The 14,836-nt window shown below is 53.8% G+C and overlaps 5 protein-coding genes across 5 annotated transcripts; 2 read left to right on the top strand and 3 right to left on the bottom strand.

Annotated features, from left to right (window-relative positions):
* Positions 1-3,371: 3,371 nt before the first annotated feature.
* BDZ83DRAFT_782215 (POT family protein) lies at positions 3,372-5,595 on the bottom strand (the record flags this gene model as incomplete). Its single annotated transcript, XM_060515556.1, has 5 exons — positions 3,372-4,188; positions 4,250-4,317; positions 4,368-4,877; positions 4,932-5,241; positions 5,343-5,595. The coding sequence occupies 5 exons, from the start codon at positions 5,593-5,595 to the stop codon at positions 3,497-3,499; spliced, it is 1,833 nt and encodes a 610-aa protein (XP_060370448.1). The 3' UTR covers positions 3,372-3,496.
* Positions 5,596-7,435: 1,840 nt separating this feature from the next.
* Positions 7,436-8,154, bottom strand: BDZ83DRAFT_715813 (C-8 sterol isomerase; the record flags this gene model as incomplete). Its single annotated transcript, XM_060511787.1, has 2 exons — positions 7,436-7,800; positions 7,866-8,154. 2 exons carry the CDS (start codon positions 8,152-8,154, stop codon positions 7,436-7,438), a joined length of 654 nt encoding a protein of 217 aa, XP_060370447.1.
* A 363-nt stretch (positions 8,155-8,517) lies between these two features.
* Positions 8,518-9,347, top strand: BDZ83DRAFT_602602 (exosome component EXOSC1/CSL4-domain-containing protein). The gene has a single exon (XM_060507183.1). The coding sequence runs from the start codon at positions 8,797-8,799 to the stop codon at positions 9,292-9,294; it is 498 nt and encodes a 165-aa protein (XP_060370446.1). The 5' UTR covers positions 8,518-8,796; the 3' UTR covers positions 9,295-9,347.
* A 2,092-nt stretch (positions 9,348-11,439) lies between these two features.
* On the top strand, positions 11,440-12,216 carry BDZ83DRAFT_747599 (uncharacterized protein; the record flags this gene model as incomplete). Its single annotated transcript, XM_060513463.1, has 1 exon — positions 11,440-12,216. One exon carries the CDS (start codon positions 11,440-11,442, stop codon positions 12,214-12,216), a length of 777 nt encoding a protein of 258 aa, XP_060370445.1.
* A 454-nt stretch (positions 12,217-12,670) lies between these two features.
* On the bottom strand, positions 12,671-14,623 carry BDZ83DRAFT_602596 (trub family pseudouridylate synthase). The gene is made up of 2 exons (XM_060507182.1): positions 14,502-14,623; positions 12,671-14,404 (listed from the first exon to the last, which is right to left on the bottom strand). Exons 1-2 carry the CDS (start codon positions 14,560-14,562, stop codon positions 12,909-12,911), a joined length of 1,557 nt encoding a protein of 518 aa, XP_060370444.1. The 5' UTR covers positions 14,563-14,623; the 3' UTR covers positions 12,671-12,908.
* Positions 14,624-14,836: the final 213 nt, after the last annotated feature.

Here is a 14,836-nt window from a genome sequence, read left to right as displayed (position 1 = left end):
GTATGGACACAGAGCTTTCGAAATCCACAGCCACAATCAATCACGCTCGTCCAAGATACTCATTGAATTCTTCTTCACAAGCCAGACTGTGAACATGGGTCAGGTAACCGTCAGCGCTTGATCCTTCCCTTATCGGCCAGCGACGCGCTTCCTCTGGCTTGACCCCTGACCAAGCCCACACCACCACCCGTCACCCGTCCGAGATCCGATGAACGGCCCATAGAAGCTGGGAAACCTTCCCTTCCACTTTTCCTTCGCCTACAGGGCTACTACTGCAGGCTTCTCAAGCTAAAGCAGAGATCCTCGACATGCATTCGAAAAGGACTACCTAATGTCTTCTCGAAGGGCACCACCACGCTTCGCTCTCCGACATGCCGCCGGTAACCGTTCATCACCCCACGTGGGAGAGCGCAGGTTGATTACGTTGGCATTGCCCAAGGGGTCCCCCTCCGTAGTGCTTGTATCCAGCGACTTGATCATGTCCGTGGAAGAGCTTCCGCATAGAGCTTCTGTCTTCATCACAGGGCCCGGGAACGGAGTTCCGGTGTCATCAGCACAGGCACTCGCGTGCTTCGGATGGCACAGATAAGAGATTCGGGAGGGCGTAAATCTCTTTCCCTCTGAGATAGATCCCGCTTCACTATCCGTAGGGTTTGGGCCTTCCCATCGACTCACTCTCTACCTCTCGCGTTTGTACTGCAGGAACGGGTTCAGCTCTCTACGGGCTGCAGCCTCAAAAAACCCGCTTTGCTTGTTCGAGCTCTTCCTTGCCCACACATTACCCTGCTTGTACTACGGCTCCCACGTTCCCCTGCTCCTTCTGAACCCCTGAACCACCAGACAAACTCAGGTAGTGGGAGCCCCCCCCCCCCACAACCGTCATGCAGCATGAAACTTTTCTCGGCGGGAGGTTCTGGAGCATATGCAACCTGATGACGCCTCATTACGTCTTTTCTTTGTGATGGGCTTGGTGGCCCAACAGTATTCGTTGTATGCCGCGCAGAGGAGCAACTTTTCTCTGTTGGCTTGGAATTCCAAGGACAGATTACTTCCAAGCATGCATCGCGGCCTGATGCTGTGAAGAAGAACAAAATGCTTAGTAGCCTAGAATCTGGACCTTCAGCACCTCACCCCTTGACGCAGTGTGTCTGTTGTCACCTTGAGCCGAAACCTAAAGCGCGGGATATAGATCAGGGTCATGTCTGGGAGACGCTGCTATGTATGGGGAGATTCATGCAGTCTTCGGTGAGGTATTGTTCGCTACCTTGAAGCCGTATGGCCTCTACAAGCAACGATTTGGCTGAGAGCGACATCCCATCTCGCCAATGGGTGCGCCATTGTTTGCATACTGCAGCGGTTGGTTATGTATGATCGGAAGACACAATGAGGGATTAGCTTGGTCAACCTCGGACAGCGACTCAAAGCTACGGATGCTGCCCCTTGGTGACGGTGTGGGCTCACAGGCTCAATAGTAGCCCCTGGACACACTTCAAGATACATCAGAGTCGCCCAAGCATAGCTTCTATCTCGGCGTTCCTCTCTCACAAGCGATCATCTCATCGGCGTAAGCTATTCCTCAGGCCCGTCCCTAGCTCCCGATCACTCAACGGCACAAAGTGACGCCCACCGCCGCGCTGCGTTTCCCGATACCCCTTATCCGGGGGTTCTGACCGCAATTCCTTATCATGGCCCAGCAAAGACCCGTCCTGTTTCCTGCTATCATGAAGATGCACAATAGGGACTCCGGGGCGGCATCTCCGTGGATTTGCTGAAGTCAGATCATTCCGTCAATGTGTTCGCCGTCACCTATTGACAGCTAAGCCGGCGCCTGGCTCAGAATTCCCAACAGTGAACCATTCCTCTTCAACACCTATCTTTAAGACTCTCCTATTCATTGCTTACCAAGATCTGGCGTCTGTAGGTTTTCTTTTCTCTATGAATTGGCGTAGGATGACCAGAGAGTACTGCCCACGCAGCCTCTTCACCTCTGCTTCATAACCTCGCCCAGGCTGTCAATCTGAACCACCAAATATACGGATAGACTGTAATTTCCCAGCAGGAAGATGGTACGGTAGCCAAATTGCACTTGTATGCAACTGCCCTTGGGCTTGCGATCGCTGTCAAACACGCGGGCGCAAGTTGTGTGTGGTCAGCTTCACAGATGAAGCTCTTGCTTCCCTGATGTATCCCTACGTGATAGGAGACTTTTCAAAGTGCCACCTGATGACGGTATTGCACACGAAGAAGACCTGACTGGCGTATGAGTTCTTCTCGAATCTCACAACAATTTAACTCGAGACGCCCACCAGAAGGTTGATAAGAGCCACTTTTTACAGCCCAAATGAGCCCTTTATTTACTTAAACCCTTCAGAAAGGGTCTTTGTGGGCTTTTTTCTTTCTCATTTTCTCTAAAATTATGGTTGATGGGAGAGTAATGCTCGTCACGGCGGCTGTTGTATGCTTCCACGCTCACACATCGCCCAGCAATGCGTTCTGGCTCTCATTCCAACCTAGCACAATACTAAACCCTGCCATTTCAGCCCAAAGGGCTATAGAAGCTGCGGTTCAAAGCTTGGTGGATGAGGAATGGATCGCAGGCCTTCGTCTTAAGCTCGTAGGGTGTCGACGCCCAGCAGGGCGTGAGCTACTCGCACACTCTGATACGCATTAGCCAGCAAAAACACTCGCAAAGTCTTACCACAAGACTCAGTAGATTAAACTTTCTCATGTTGAGAAGCCGAGAGCATATTTTTAGGCGTGCAAAGGAGCTGACGGTGGACAGGGCTGGGTGGGTAGAGATTTCACATCCTTATCAGCTTGCTCGACTCAAGCTTTAGATTACCCCTGATAAGCCAAGTCCCTCCGGTGGCTCGCTCGCGTTACCTTTGTCATAGCAGAAATAGTCACTTACACGCAGCTCATGTCCTCTTGGATTAAACCAAGTTCCTAGAAGATGTTTGTCTTCACGGTATTTATATCACGACCAGGGCCGTCCCGCCAGGTCCGGCAGCAGTCAAGTGTTGTTGAGGTTGGAAGCCGGGCACTTCGCACTTGATTGCATCCTTATTAGCTGTAGTCCATGACTACTTTAAGTGAAATTGGCTTAGTGCTTTTGCAAGTACTTACATCTTTATCTTTCGCACTGAGTACTTTATCTACTCCGATCTTCAAGCATATTCGTTCACGAACGTACCCGAAGAAGCACGGTGAGACAGGTAGTAACAAAGACGGTGACCGATAAGAGGGGACTAGCGGGTTATCTTGTCACCCAATTGATGGCCACTGGAGACGTAACGGGTCTTCATCGCCAGTCCACAGTCGTTCTTGGGACCTTGTCGCTCAGATGTTATGAAGTAAAGCCGGATATTTCACACATGGATGCACAATTCGCTTTCAAAGTCATCTTCGCCAAAGTCTAGTATCGAAAAGAATACAACGAGACCAAGTCGCCAATTCTAATTGCAATCCTTGAAGTCATAGTCGAACAATCCAAGTCTTAGTCCCTCTTCCCACTGTTGTCCATCCGTGACATCTCAATAGTAGCAGCGGCACCCTGCCCAATGCGACCCTCGGGCAACTCGTTCATCGCATCCTCCTCCTTATCCAGATCCCTAAACTGGAACCAGAAGATAACACCCGCCACTCCAGCCAGCACGGCCACGATGCCGTAATTCCAGACTAGGTACGGGTCGGTACTCAACGGCGTGAAAGCCTGGCCCAGCGCCGCCGAGATGGCCGACATGAAGAGCGCCACGGCCTGTACCATGGACCGCATGTTCTTGGGAGCCTTGCTGAAGGCGTACTCGAGGCTCGTGATGCTGGCAAAGATCTCGGACAGGGCGATGAGCACGTAGGCGCCCGTCTGGGCCCAGACGAGGATGTCGACGGGAGGGCAGGGGTTGCCGTTGGGTAGGGTGCCTGAGGCGAACTGACCGCAGACGGAGCGCTTGTAGATGTAGTACTGCAGCACGCAGGCCCAAACCATGGCCATGGCGCCAGTGAAAAAGCCGAAAGCGATCTTCTTGATGGGCGTAAAAGGGATTCTGAGCTTGCGGAGAGTCGGGTAGAGGACCAGATCGCAGAGCGGAATGAAGAGAATGAGGGCTATGGGATCGAGGTTGGAGAGGATATCGTTGGGGAGGCCATTAAGCTGCATCGTGGCAGCTTGGGATACTAGGTTGTTGTTCACTTGTGACGAGTTAGATGGGTGGCCATCTACAAATGGGTTGAGGGGCAGTTAGTCACTTACGTTGATTATACGAGAGCCAGTAGATGGGATACCAAGAAAAGACGGCACAAGCTGCGAAGCCACGACGCCTGCAGAGGTCAGTAAGTAGTCAACCCAAGTGCGCCGAATTGATACTTACAGCTCTTCGACCCAGGCGTCATCAAAAGTCATCCACTTTGGCCGAGTTGCATCGGAAAAGTTCGAAGGCTTGACCCTCTCCCAAAAGGTCCCATCATGCATGCTCCTCCAGGTCGTAACAGGGTTAATCGACCATCTACCCTTCTGAGCAAAGAGAAACGTCCTCAGAGCCGGTCCCAAAACCGAGCCCGTCGGGGGCTGATCGCGATATCTGCCCTTTCCCCACCACATGACAAGAGGACACAGCGCCAACATGCAAGTCGGCAGCGTAAAGCTCAGCCAGAAACCGACGTACTTCTCGGCGTAGACCATGGAGATCTGGCCAACCAGGGCGCCAATGTTGATGAACATGTAGAACCAGTTGTAAACCCTATTGATAGTGATGGCAGGGTCGACTATGACCTTCTCCCCCGTCGGAAGCGTCCGTACGGTCAAGTGATCGATTTCGAGCTGCTCCGCGATCAAGGGACTGACGTTGGGTTTGAAACCTCCCGTGGCAAATCCAATTGTTCTAGCTAGAGTTAGCTTGATGGTGATCCGGACCGGCAGCCAGAATACTACTTACATCATGCCGACGAGCAGTGCGGATAGCGAGTTTCCGGCTGGCTTGGTGATGACGGGTGGGATAGCGGCGGTGATGAGAATCAAGTGGCCTACGAGATCAACGGCGATGGAGATGCAGATGGTCTTGTACCGTCCCCAGTACTTGTCGGCGACCCAGGCGCCGAATAAGGGCATGAAATATTGCCAGAACTGGTTGAATGTCGTGATACCCGTTGACGCCTGCTGGCCCATCCCAAGCGCACCGGGTTGGCCATTGGGGGCGGCGCCGGTCGTCGAGCCCGCTGGGAGAGGTTGTTGGATGAAGTTGGTAACTGGGCTTAATTAGTACTCGGACCGGTATGACCTTCACTCATTCGCAAAACATACACTTCAAGTGTTAGTTTCTTCTGCCAATTGGAGGAATTGAGTCTACTCACGACAATAACGGAGCCGTAGTATGAGAAGCGCTCGCACAGCTCAACAAAGGCGATAGTGAAGAGCTTAAAGGGAATGTGGTCCGAAACTCTCCTCAAAGTCTGCAACTCTTCGTCGGTCGGCGCATCTGGCCGCGGTTGGATACCCCTCTTCTCGTCGAGAGATACATCTTCGTAGAACTTCATATCGTACGAGACCTCTCTAGGCTGAGACTCAGAGAGGGACTGTTCAATCGTATCTCCGGCTGGCATAGTATTTTGGTTCCTCTGATGTCAAACCAGATATTGAAGCTGTGATCATCACAAGAGAGCAGACGTGCGGAGAGATAAGAAGAGGGCGGCCTTCCGCATTTATGGTCTTGGCTCTTCCGGTCCGATATGTGAAACACGATTAAAGAACCCGTGAAGGACACAGGGATGAAGATGGGAAGGAACACTCGCTATCTTGGGGAAAGAAGGGTAAGGATTGGCTTATGATAAGGTAGAAGGCGAACAAGCAGGGATATTCAGGCCAAGATAAAACCGAGAAAGAACGGACGGGCTCGTAGCAGATCGTGGGGGAGGGGGGAAGGAAACACTACACGGAGCGGCAGCGGACTTGGGGCGAGCAGGCCTGAGCTCAGGGGGCAAGTGTAAGAGAAGTACAGACGAGATGGGAACCAGATTGGCGGATGTGAACTTTCGCGTGCGTCTGCTTTTTTGATCAAAGCAGAATAGTATCATTGTTAGCCTAGTAATCAAGCTGATCGATTGTGGGATTTGTATGTGATTATCGTTGCCTTCGCTCCGATAACCGGGCTGCAACTCGCTTGGCAAACCATTATTCGAGATTAGCTTTTGCTGTGCGGTTGACCAGACTCGAATTCTATGAGTTTTCTTCAAGCTTCGAGACAGGAAAGTCACAGCCGAGTCGACGATCGGTTAATTAGGGGCGTCAATCCCCGAATAGTCGGGTCTGGCCAAACCGGGCCATTCCAGGTCGTAATGCTTTGTCAACGACAATTACACAATGGCTGATGTGTACCGGCCTACTACTAGTCAAAATCGATGCCTTTTCTGGGTACGAATCCTACAATCGACCTCCTCTTCTTTATCTATTTCTTTCTTCCTCCCGATACGCGTGTGAACCAAGAAGCGACATACGCAGAAGACCAGTACCATGGGGAAGATGTCAGACACGGCGTTACACTGTCTACATCGCGCTTCGGAAGAAGCCGGCGTCAAAATCTTGAACTTTATGGCACGCGCCCTAATAAAAGTAAGAATTGAAGAGCCAGAAATTGCGTAGCACCCCGAGTCACTACCGGCCCATCAGCGGGAAATGTGGCCGTCGGACGTCTAGGGTAAGTGATGATACGTGGCGCATGTCGTTCCGAGTCAGGGAAATAATGCAGCATACGAGGAATGACAGCGATTGGAAGCGTGTCATCAGGCGACAATTTCACGCCCTCTGTTCAATGATTCGTTGTTCAAACGAAGAAGAGGTCATCATTGACGTTTCCCGGGCGGCCCCACTCTAGGCCGGCGCCGACTCTAACTCCGGCTCGGCAGGAACGGGAGCCGTATATGTGGAGTCGTGTTACATTGGGGAATTAGTGCTTCTCTGATGCGGACGGCTCAGGGGGCAGACGTCGGAATGTCCGGGTGAGTGAGAAAACTCGGAGACGTTGCTCGGAAAATTCTTGGCCTCAAGCGCTGCCTGTTTGGTTAGCAAGACATGGATGTCTCACGCTCAGAACCATCCTCAGATCAGTCTTCATTGGTTCGCGCATTCGATGCATGTCTCTCACTTGCAAAGAAAGTATCTCAACCGACAGCGCATAGGGATGCAAAGGTAGCGGCAATTCTCTTTGAACGGGAAAATGGAGTTGTCTTGACGAAAGAAGCGGCTTTTGCTGCACGGTATTATTAAATGTCTATATGAACGTTCGGAACGGCCGAATGGGATATGCAAGAAGAGAGCAGCGTAAAAACCACTCTATACGCGCTTCGTCACCGGGCCAAAGGATTTCCATCTCTTGAACCATCCTACTTTATGCTCATGACTGAGACCTCCAAGAAAGCCTCCCCATACCTGGACGTTGTCTCCTTTTTAGAACTTGCCCTTGAGCAGGTTGGAAATCATCTCACGACCGGTGATACGGGTCGTCGTCCACAGGGTGGGGAAGTCGAGGGTGCTGGACAGGCCGTCGGCGAAGCCAAAGAAGAGCATGGGCGGGATCCAGCCGCGGGCGTACTCGAGCGCGAAGCAGCCCTCGTCCATCTTGTACTGCTTGACGTCGCCGCGGTGGAGGTGGTGGACGGTGCCCTGAGGGTAGACCTCGGGTTCGTACTTGCCGGGGACGTAGGCGAGCTGGGTGCCGTAGAGGATGTTGAAGTAGTCGTCGGCGGTGTGGCGGCCCGAGTGGCCCTCGGTTCCGATGGCGGTGCCGAAGACGATGAGGTACTCGGTGATGCCTGTAAGGTTTTGTTAGTGAACTGCCATCCATTGTCTTTCAATTATTGAAAGAAGGGGAACTCACTGGCGTGAATGATGTACATGGCGCCCATGGCACCACCGGCGTTGTTAAAGACCCATTCCTCGTCGAGATTGACGTTGGTGGGGTGCATGCCGTTGAGCTCGGTCACGATGTAGTTGACAACGGAGCGCGTGTCGTTTCCATGTGCGGCAATGGCGCGCTTGGAGAGGTCGTGCAGATGCTCGTGGTCGAAGATGTAGAACTTTTCCAAGTTCTTCTCGAGGAACATGTAGATGGGGGTCAGGAGACCGATCCACAGCGCCAGTGTAAACAGGCGCCCGAGAGACGGCATTGTGATTTGCGCGAAGAGTCTGGAGTAAGACTTGAGATACCAAAGTGCAAAGAAAAGGGGAAGGAATGTGGTGGTCCAATTGACGGACTTGTGTACGGTGGAGGAGAACGAAGAGGGCGCACACAGGAAAATGTTCTGCGACGGGAGCACCGGCGAAGATGGGTTTAAGAAGGCTTCGTTGAGCTGTAGTGGCCGTTGTCGCATCGCTTATTGTTTTTGGTTGAGAGATTGGCAGGACCCTGCATTTTGCCCTTTCTGCCATGCGTCACCGCCCCGGAAGCTCAAGTTGCCAGTGGCCTGACGGAGCTTTGATGGTGGGGCTAGCCATGGATTTTGCTGTTTAGCTGCAGCTATCCGGGATGGCGGGGCCGTCGACTGGGCAATTCACTGAGAAAAAAAAATCGGACTTTCGGGTTTCTGACAAGTGCAATCTCATCCACCGAGCAAACGGAACGGACTTTGATACTCCAGCCTCACCTACGGAGCCGGAAGGAAACTTCGCGACTGGGGTCAGCTCATACCGGTCATCTCACTTTTCAGCAGTCACATACACACGCATACTCAAGTGTGACACCGGGAACGAACAAGAGCTCCGACCATAGCTAGCTCTCACACGTCATACATCCATCCAAAGCTCTCATCATGGCCACTGTTGAGACTCCCCAGACCGCCGTGCCGGGCAAGGTCCTCGGCCCAATTACGCGGTTCGCCGCAGGCCCAGGAACGCACGTCTACAATGGAAACGTCGTCGCCTCCCTGCTCGGCGACGTGACCGTCACAGCATCCACCAAGGCCCAGGCCGGCCTCACGAAGCGCCTCAACCGCATCACGCCGCTGTCGCCCGAGGAGCTGGCGACCATCTCCGTGGCGCGCAAGGGCGCCAGCAAGAAGCGCGAGATGCTTCCCGACGTCGGCAACATGGTGCTCTGCCGTGTCGTGCGCTTGATGCCGAAGCAGGCCATTGTCACGATCCAGCAGGTTGGCGACACGGTACTCCAGACGGAGTGGCAGGGCGTCATTCGCTCTCAAGACGTGAGGGCGACAGAAAAGGATAAGGTCAAGATCTATGAGAGCTTCAAGCCTGGTGACGTGGTGCGGGCGCAAGTGGTGAGTGATTCTCTGCAAGACATTGAAATGTGACTTGTGATGGGTAGCTGACTTGATGTATCAGATTTCTTTGGGAGACCAGGCCAACTACTACCTCTCCACCGCTGCCAATGAGCTGGGAGTCATCATGGCCACCAGCGAGGCTGGCAACGACATGGTGCCGGTGAGCTGGAAGGAGTACAAGGACCCGGAGACGGGCATTGGAGAGCCGCGCAAGGTGGCCAAGCCAAACTGATTGGCGCTTTTTTTTTTTTTTTCATCTACTTGCCTATCTTTTCACGATGTTCAGGTTAAGCTGTGGAGAGCTTTGCAGCTGGATACGCTCAGACGCTTGAGGTTGCAGAATATTGTGCACCGCCTCGCCGACGAGGCTGAGGACTGAGGGCTGATGGCCGCTTTTACCGCCTCCTCGCTCAGCAGGGAAGTGCTCTCATGGCGTTTCGAAACGAGAGGGCCGGCATGACGACATGACAGCGAGCTTTTTGGGCAGTTTCAGACTTCTGGACCGAACCCGAGCGCCGACTTGGCTGGTGCACCAGCGCAACAAACCAAGAAAAACGGCCTTTTATCATCCTTCCTGGTAGCGTCAGCATCAGCAACAGCTGCCGTCAGCAGCAGTGCATGAAATTTGGACGAGAGATGGAAGCATGAGCCCCACTGCCAACCAACGATGCAGTGGCAGTTTGGAGGGGTTGCATGGCCGGCAAGGTGCCCTTTGTGTGCGGGATACACTGCGACGGCTCAGCACGGGACATGGCGAGGTCAAAGGACTGATTGATGGGCAGTCCGATGTGGGAGCCTTATTCATGCAAGGGGACGATCAAGAGTTGTCAAAAGGGAACGGGTATTGGGCGCCAGAGACAAAGGACGAGCGAAGGGGGAGAAATCGCCAGAAAATGGTCGTTTACACTCCATAGTCGTCAATCATGACACCTACATGATTAGGATGTCACCAAATTCCCAAGTGTAAACTGTTGTTCCGTTCCCGTCAGAGCATTGACATGAACGGACATTCCGCAATTGGCATTAATTTAAACAATCAGTCAATTTGGACCGAGAGCAAGAAACATGACTTTGTTTAATCAAAACGGTTGCGACCCGCAAATAAAAGAGAATGCAAAAGAAATGGCAGCAAATTAAGGCTCAAGCAACAGTCGTACAACCGTTCCCGTCTCTCCCTGCCATCTCGGTTGATGAGGCTTTCAACCGCAAGGAGAGTGCTGGAACAGAAAATGGGGTGGAGCAGTGTCGGCCCCCGTACGGAGTATCTAGGTAAAGCCCAAATTGGGTTTCCTCGCCCAATCGCCCGACGCCGTTTTGTTAGGACCCGCCCGTTTGGGACACTGAAGGACCCCGGTCCACCGTTCCTCCCCAATCATCGTTACCACCCCCGAATTCCCACGAAAGCAAGGAGGCGCAGTTCCCGTTCGCGTCGTCAATTTAGTCGTGGAAGGAAACGGCATCGAAAGAAAAGGGCAGGTGTGTGTGGTGTCACGTAAGTCTGGTGGCTAAGGTGGCATGTGGGCGGGATTTCAGGCAGATGGGGTTCCTTCTCTGCCATCTTTGATTACCTACCTTATTTGTACGAACCTAAACCCTTCAATTGTCTCTTGTTCCCTTCTCTTTGCTTTTTTCTCTTCGTGGACTCACCGATATTCAATATTCCCATTTGACTACGAACGAATACACTTGACCGAACCTGCGACAAGTCAACTGTACCTTGACTTTTTCTGCCTCCTCAAAGCGCCGTGCTGCTACGAATAAGAGTTCCAAACCACCCTTTGCGAACACTCTATTTTTCTCAGATATAATAGCCTGACATATGATCGTGCGCGGCCACCCACCACTCGCATTTCATCCCCCCTCCTGACGAACCTTTGGCACCTCGACGTCACACCTTTCAAACTCTCTAGCCCCCCCGCCGCGCTAAAGTAGCTTTTCCCTTCCTCACGCGGGGACTTTGCAACGCCTCGAGCACAACCTAAAAAGAAGCTTGATCTATATCCCCCGCCACTTCTCACGTCTAAGTCGGTCGCGCATCTCAGTAATCGACTTTCCCACGGAACTGCACCGAGGAGTGCGAACGAACACCCAGCTTCATTCTCACCACACAACTGAGAAAAGCGCTTGGAACGAATAGTACACATAGTCCCCTTCACCAAAGCCATGAGCGCGACAATGACAATGACCGCCGCGCACCCGCCGCTAACACCGCCAACCCTCTCCCTCTCAACCGACCGCTCAGAGCAACATTCCTGCCCCTCCTGCGGCGTTGTCCTCGAAGCGCCCCCCGCCCTCCTCGAAGCCCAGTCCCGCATCGCCGATCTCGAAGCCCAGGTCCGCCTCCTCAACCAAAAGGCCGCCGCCGCCGTCGACCGCTGGGCCGACTACGAAGACGAGCTCACACGCCTGCGCATCGCCGCCTCCCACCGAACTTCCACCCCTGCCGCCTCTCCCGGTCTCGCCCCCGCGCTTCCTCTCGCCCCCAGTCCCTCGCCCACCCGCACCAGTTTCTTAAGCGGCGGCGCGAACAGACTGTCACAACTTCTCAGCCCGCGGGGTATGAAGTCCTCGCCGAACCTGCGCACGCCATCGCCACCACCTGACGGACCCGCGTCGACGGAAGACCTGCGAGAGGCGCTAGGGAGGGAGCAGAAGATGAGGATGGCCGCAGAGAGCAGGCTGAGCACGACGAGCCAGGAGGTGGAGGAGCTGAGTGTCAGTCTCTTCGAGCAGGCCAACGAGATGGTCGCGACGGAGAGGCGGGCGCGGGCGAAGCTCGAGGAGAGGGTCGAGACGCTGGAGAAGCGGGACAAGGATAAGCTGAGGCGGTTAGATCGGCTTGAGGGGGCCGTGGGGCGAATCGAAAGGGTGAGGTCGCTGTTGGGCGAGATGAATGCCAGGGACGAGAGTGTGAGGGAGGCGGCGGAGCAGAAGAGGGCTTCGCAGCCGTGACGTGGGTTAGCACGGGGGACCATGGGAATCATGATGGGGTAGGAATGTACGATGCATAGCGGTGCGATACCCGCGGACACTTTAATGACGATACGACACGTACTGCATACTGGGCGGGAAACCTTGGGTTATATTTCACGAATCGCAATGAAATGGATAAAGAGGATTCCAGGAAGAAGTAGCCAAACCGAAGTACGCCCACAGGAGTCGAATCTGCGAGCTACAGTTGTAGGTAGCGCTGCGCTTCAGGATTAGGGGTATAGCCATCTTAAGCATCTGGGCAGTAGCCCCTTTTTCAACTGATGGTAGGATTCGAAGCCGATCGATACTTGTACCTTTGGTCTACCTAGGTAGTACGTATTGACGAATATGCCATGGGAATACTGGAAAGACAGCACATCAATTTACACGGTCTTTAGGTCCGGAGAACACAAATCAAACGACTGAGCTGTTTCAACTGGTAAACTTCATCATCTTCTTATTTATACGGGCAAATGGGCAATCGTAGTCAAGTGTCCAAGTGTCGGGTCACCCCTTGATCTGCAATGCTTTTCTGGGTCATGCTAAATGAAGCCTCCGTACGCCGTGCCCTTCTCCCAGGCCGTAGCCTCACAAACTGAAATGTTTTTCATCACGAAGCCCTTGTGTCTCTGTGTACTTTAATGTTGTCTCGTCTATGCGACGCTCAAGTTTTAGTCTTGAATACCTTCCCATACGTCATCAAACTTCTTTTTGTTAGCTGACTTCGCCTTGGGAGAAGTTTTGGGAGAACCTTTAGGTGACGCCTTGGGAGACGCCTTGGGAGACTTCTTGGGCGAAGACTCCTTGACATCGCTAGCCTGCTCCGACTTGACCACCTTGGCGGCGGGCGCCTCGTCTCCTGAGCTGGAGTTTCTCCTCTTCTTGGACGCGTCATCGTTCTTCTCGAAGCTCTTGTTATCCCACTTGCGCTTCCTATCATCCTTACGGCCGTGGTTCTGCTGTTGCTTCTGCTGGCCTTGGGCATTCTGTCGCTCGCGTTGCGATTGCGGCGCTCCGTTGGGGTACTTTTCGGTCCATTCAGACAATGCCTTGGCGACCTTGGGTCCCCAGACCTCCTCTCCCTTGAGAACGTCATCGTACTCCAAGCAGCTATCAGTGCGGACCTCGAAATCACCCTGTCGGGATCGCTCAAGCTCGGCCATCATGCCCGCAGAATCGACCTTGGCACCCAGATCATGGCAGAAGCTGCGGACATAGAATCCAGACGTGACCTTCATGCGAATCCTGGCAGCGGGCGGGCCCTTGTCGGTCCAAGGGAAGGGCTCATCCGCAGACGGAGGTGGCGGGATGAGGTTGGAGCCCTTGCCACCTGGGAGTTGTCCCAAGGCGCCAGACATCAGGGCCGGGTTCTTGGGCGGCTTTTGCTTCTTGGCAGGCTTGTCGCGGATAAGACCATCCTGGCGCTCCTCAAACTTTTTCTTCACAGTCTCGTGTTCGGAGAGGGCTTTCTCTTCTTCCTTCTCCTCCTCAGGAGTGAGCCGGCGGCCAGAGCCCTGTTGCTTCTCCACTCGCCAGACCTGCTCAGCGAGGTTCTTCTCGGCCGTCTCCGCCTCTTCGGTAGGCCATCTGTAGTTGTGCGTTCCGGGCTCGTACCACTCGACCATTTCGAGCTCAGACACTTCAACGTCGCGTCCCACGATTTCTCTAGGGATAGCCTTGCCCTCACGAGCGTACTCATACAGCGGCTTGCCCTCCATCTTGAGTGCCGAGTACAGAGGAGGGATCTGCTCGAACTTGCCCCTGAAGCTGTCCATCGCCTTCTCGACCTTTTCTTTTGTGATCTCATCGTACGGCCGTCTGCTCAATATTCTACCCACGCGGTCGTATGTGTCTGTGCTTGCGCCAAATAGTACCACCGTCTCGTAGGTCTTGGTGCAGTCGAGGAATGAGCCGAGTGATTTGGTGCCCGATCCGACACCCAGAATGAGCACGCCGGTCGCCAACGGATCGAGTGTGCCCCCGTGGCCCATCTTTACGCGGGAGTCTTTCTTAACGGCTCGGCGGCGCTTCCACTCCTGCTTGGATTCCTGCATCTTGGCGGCAAGGTCTCTCTCGATCAACGGCTTGAACATGGCCGAGGGGTTCATCTGCTGCTGACAATCGCGGATCACCTGCGCAGAGCTCATGCCGTACGGCTTGTTGATGGCTGAGTTGGAGATACCACGGTCAGTATTTGTCGAATCGCATCGCGCGCCTGGAGGCGCCCGGAGAGCAACAATGGGAAGCAAGGAGGCAACGCTTACCGAAGACGCCTTCGTACACGGTGTCTTTCGCCATCTTCCAGAGATTGGGCGTAATTCTCATTCGCCCGATGTTGGAGGATCTTGGTGGAAAAAAGAGAGAAAGAAGCGATGCGGCCGGTGGGGGGGGGGGGGGGAGGTGCGGCCTTCTCTTTAGCTTTTGCGCTTTCCGTGGATCTTGCGCTTCTCTGCATGCAGTTCTGGGAAATTTTTTAGGAAGGGACGTTCCAGTGATTCTTATCGGCTTATCTATTGGTCCAGGAATGACAGAGCCCCTGTCTGCTGGGCCCGTGGACTAGCAAGTTCCCTGTACCGGCGATGAGTCCCGCTACCTTTCT

Source organism: Colletotrichum acutatum (assembly GCF_030867785.1).
Source record: "Colletotrichum acutatum strain CBS 112980 chromosome Unknown BDZ83scaffold_7, whole genome shotgun sequence".
In the NCBI taxonomy this organism is placed as follows: domain Eukaryota; kingdom Fungi; phylum Ascomycota; class Sordariomycetes; order Glomerellales; family Glomerellaceae; genus Colletotrichum; species Colletotrichum acutatum.
The sequence above is the reverse complement of the archived record's forward strand: the minus strand, read 5'-3'. Positions and strand labels throughout refer to the sequence as shown.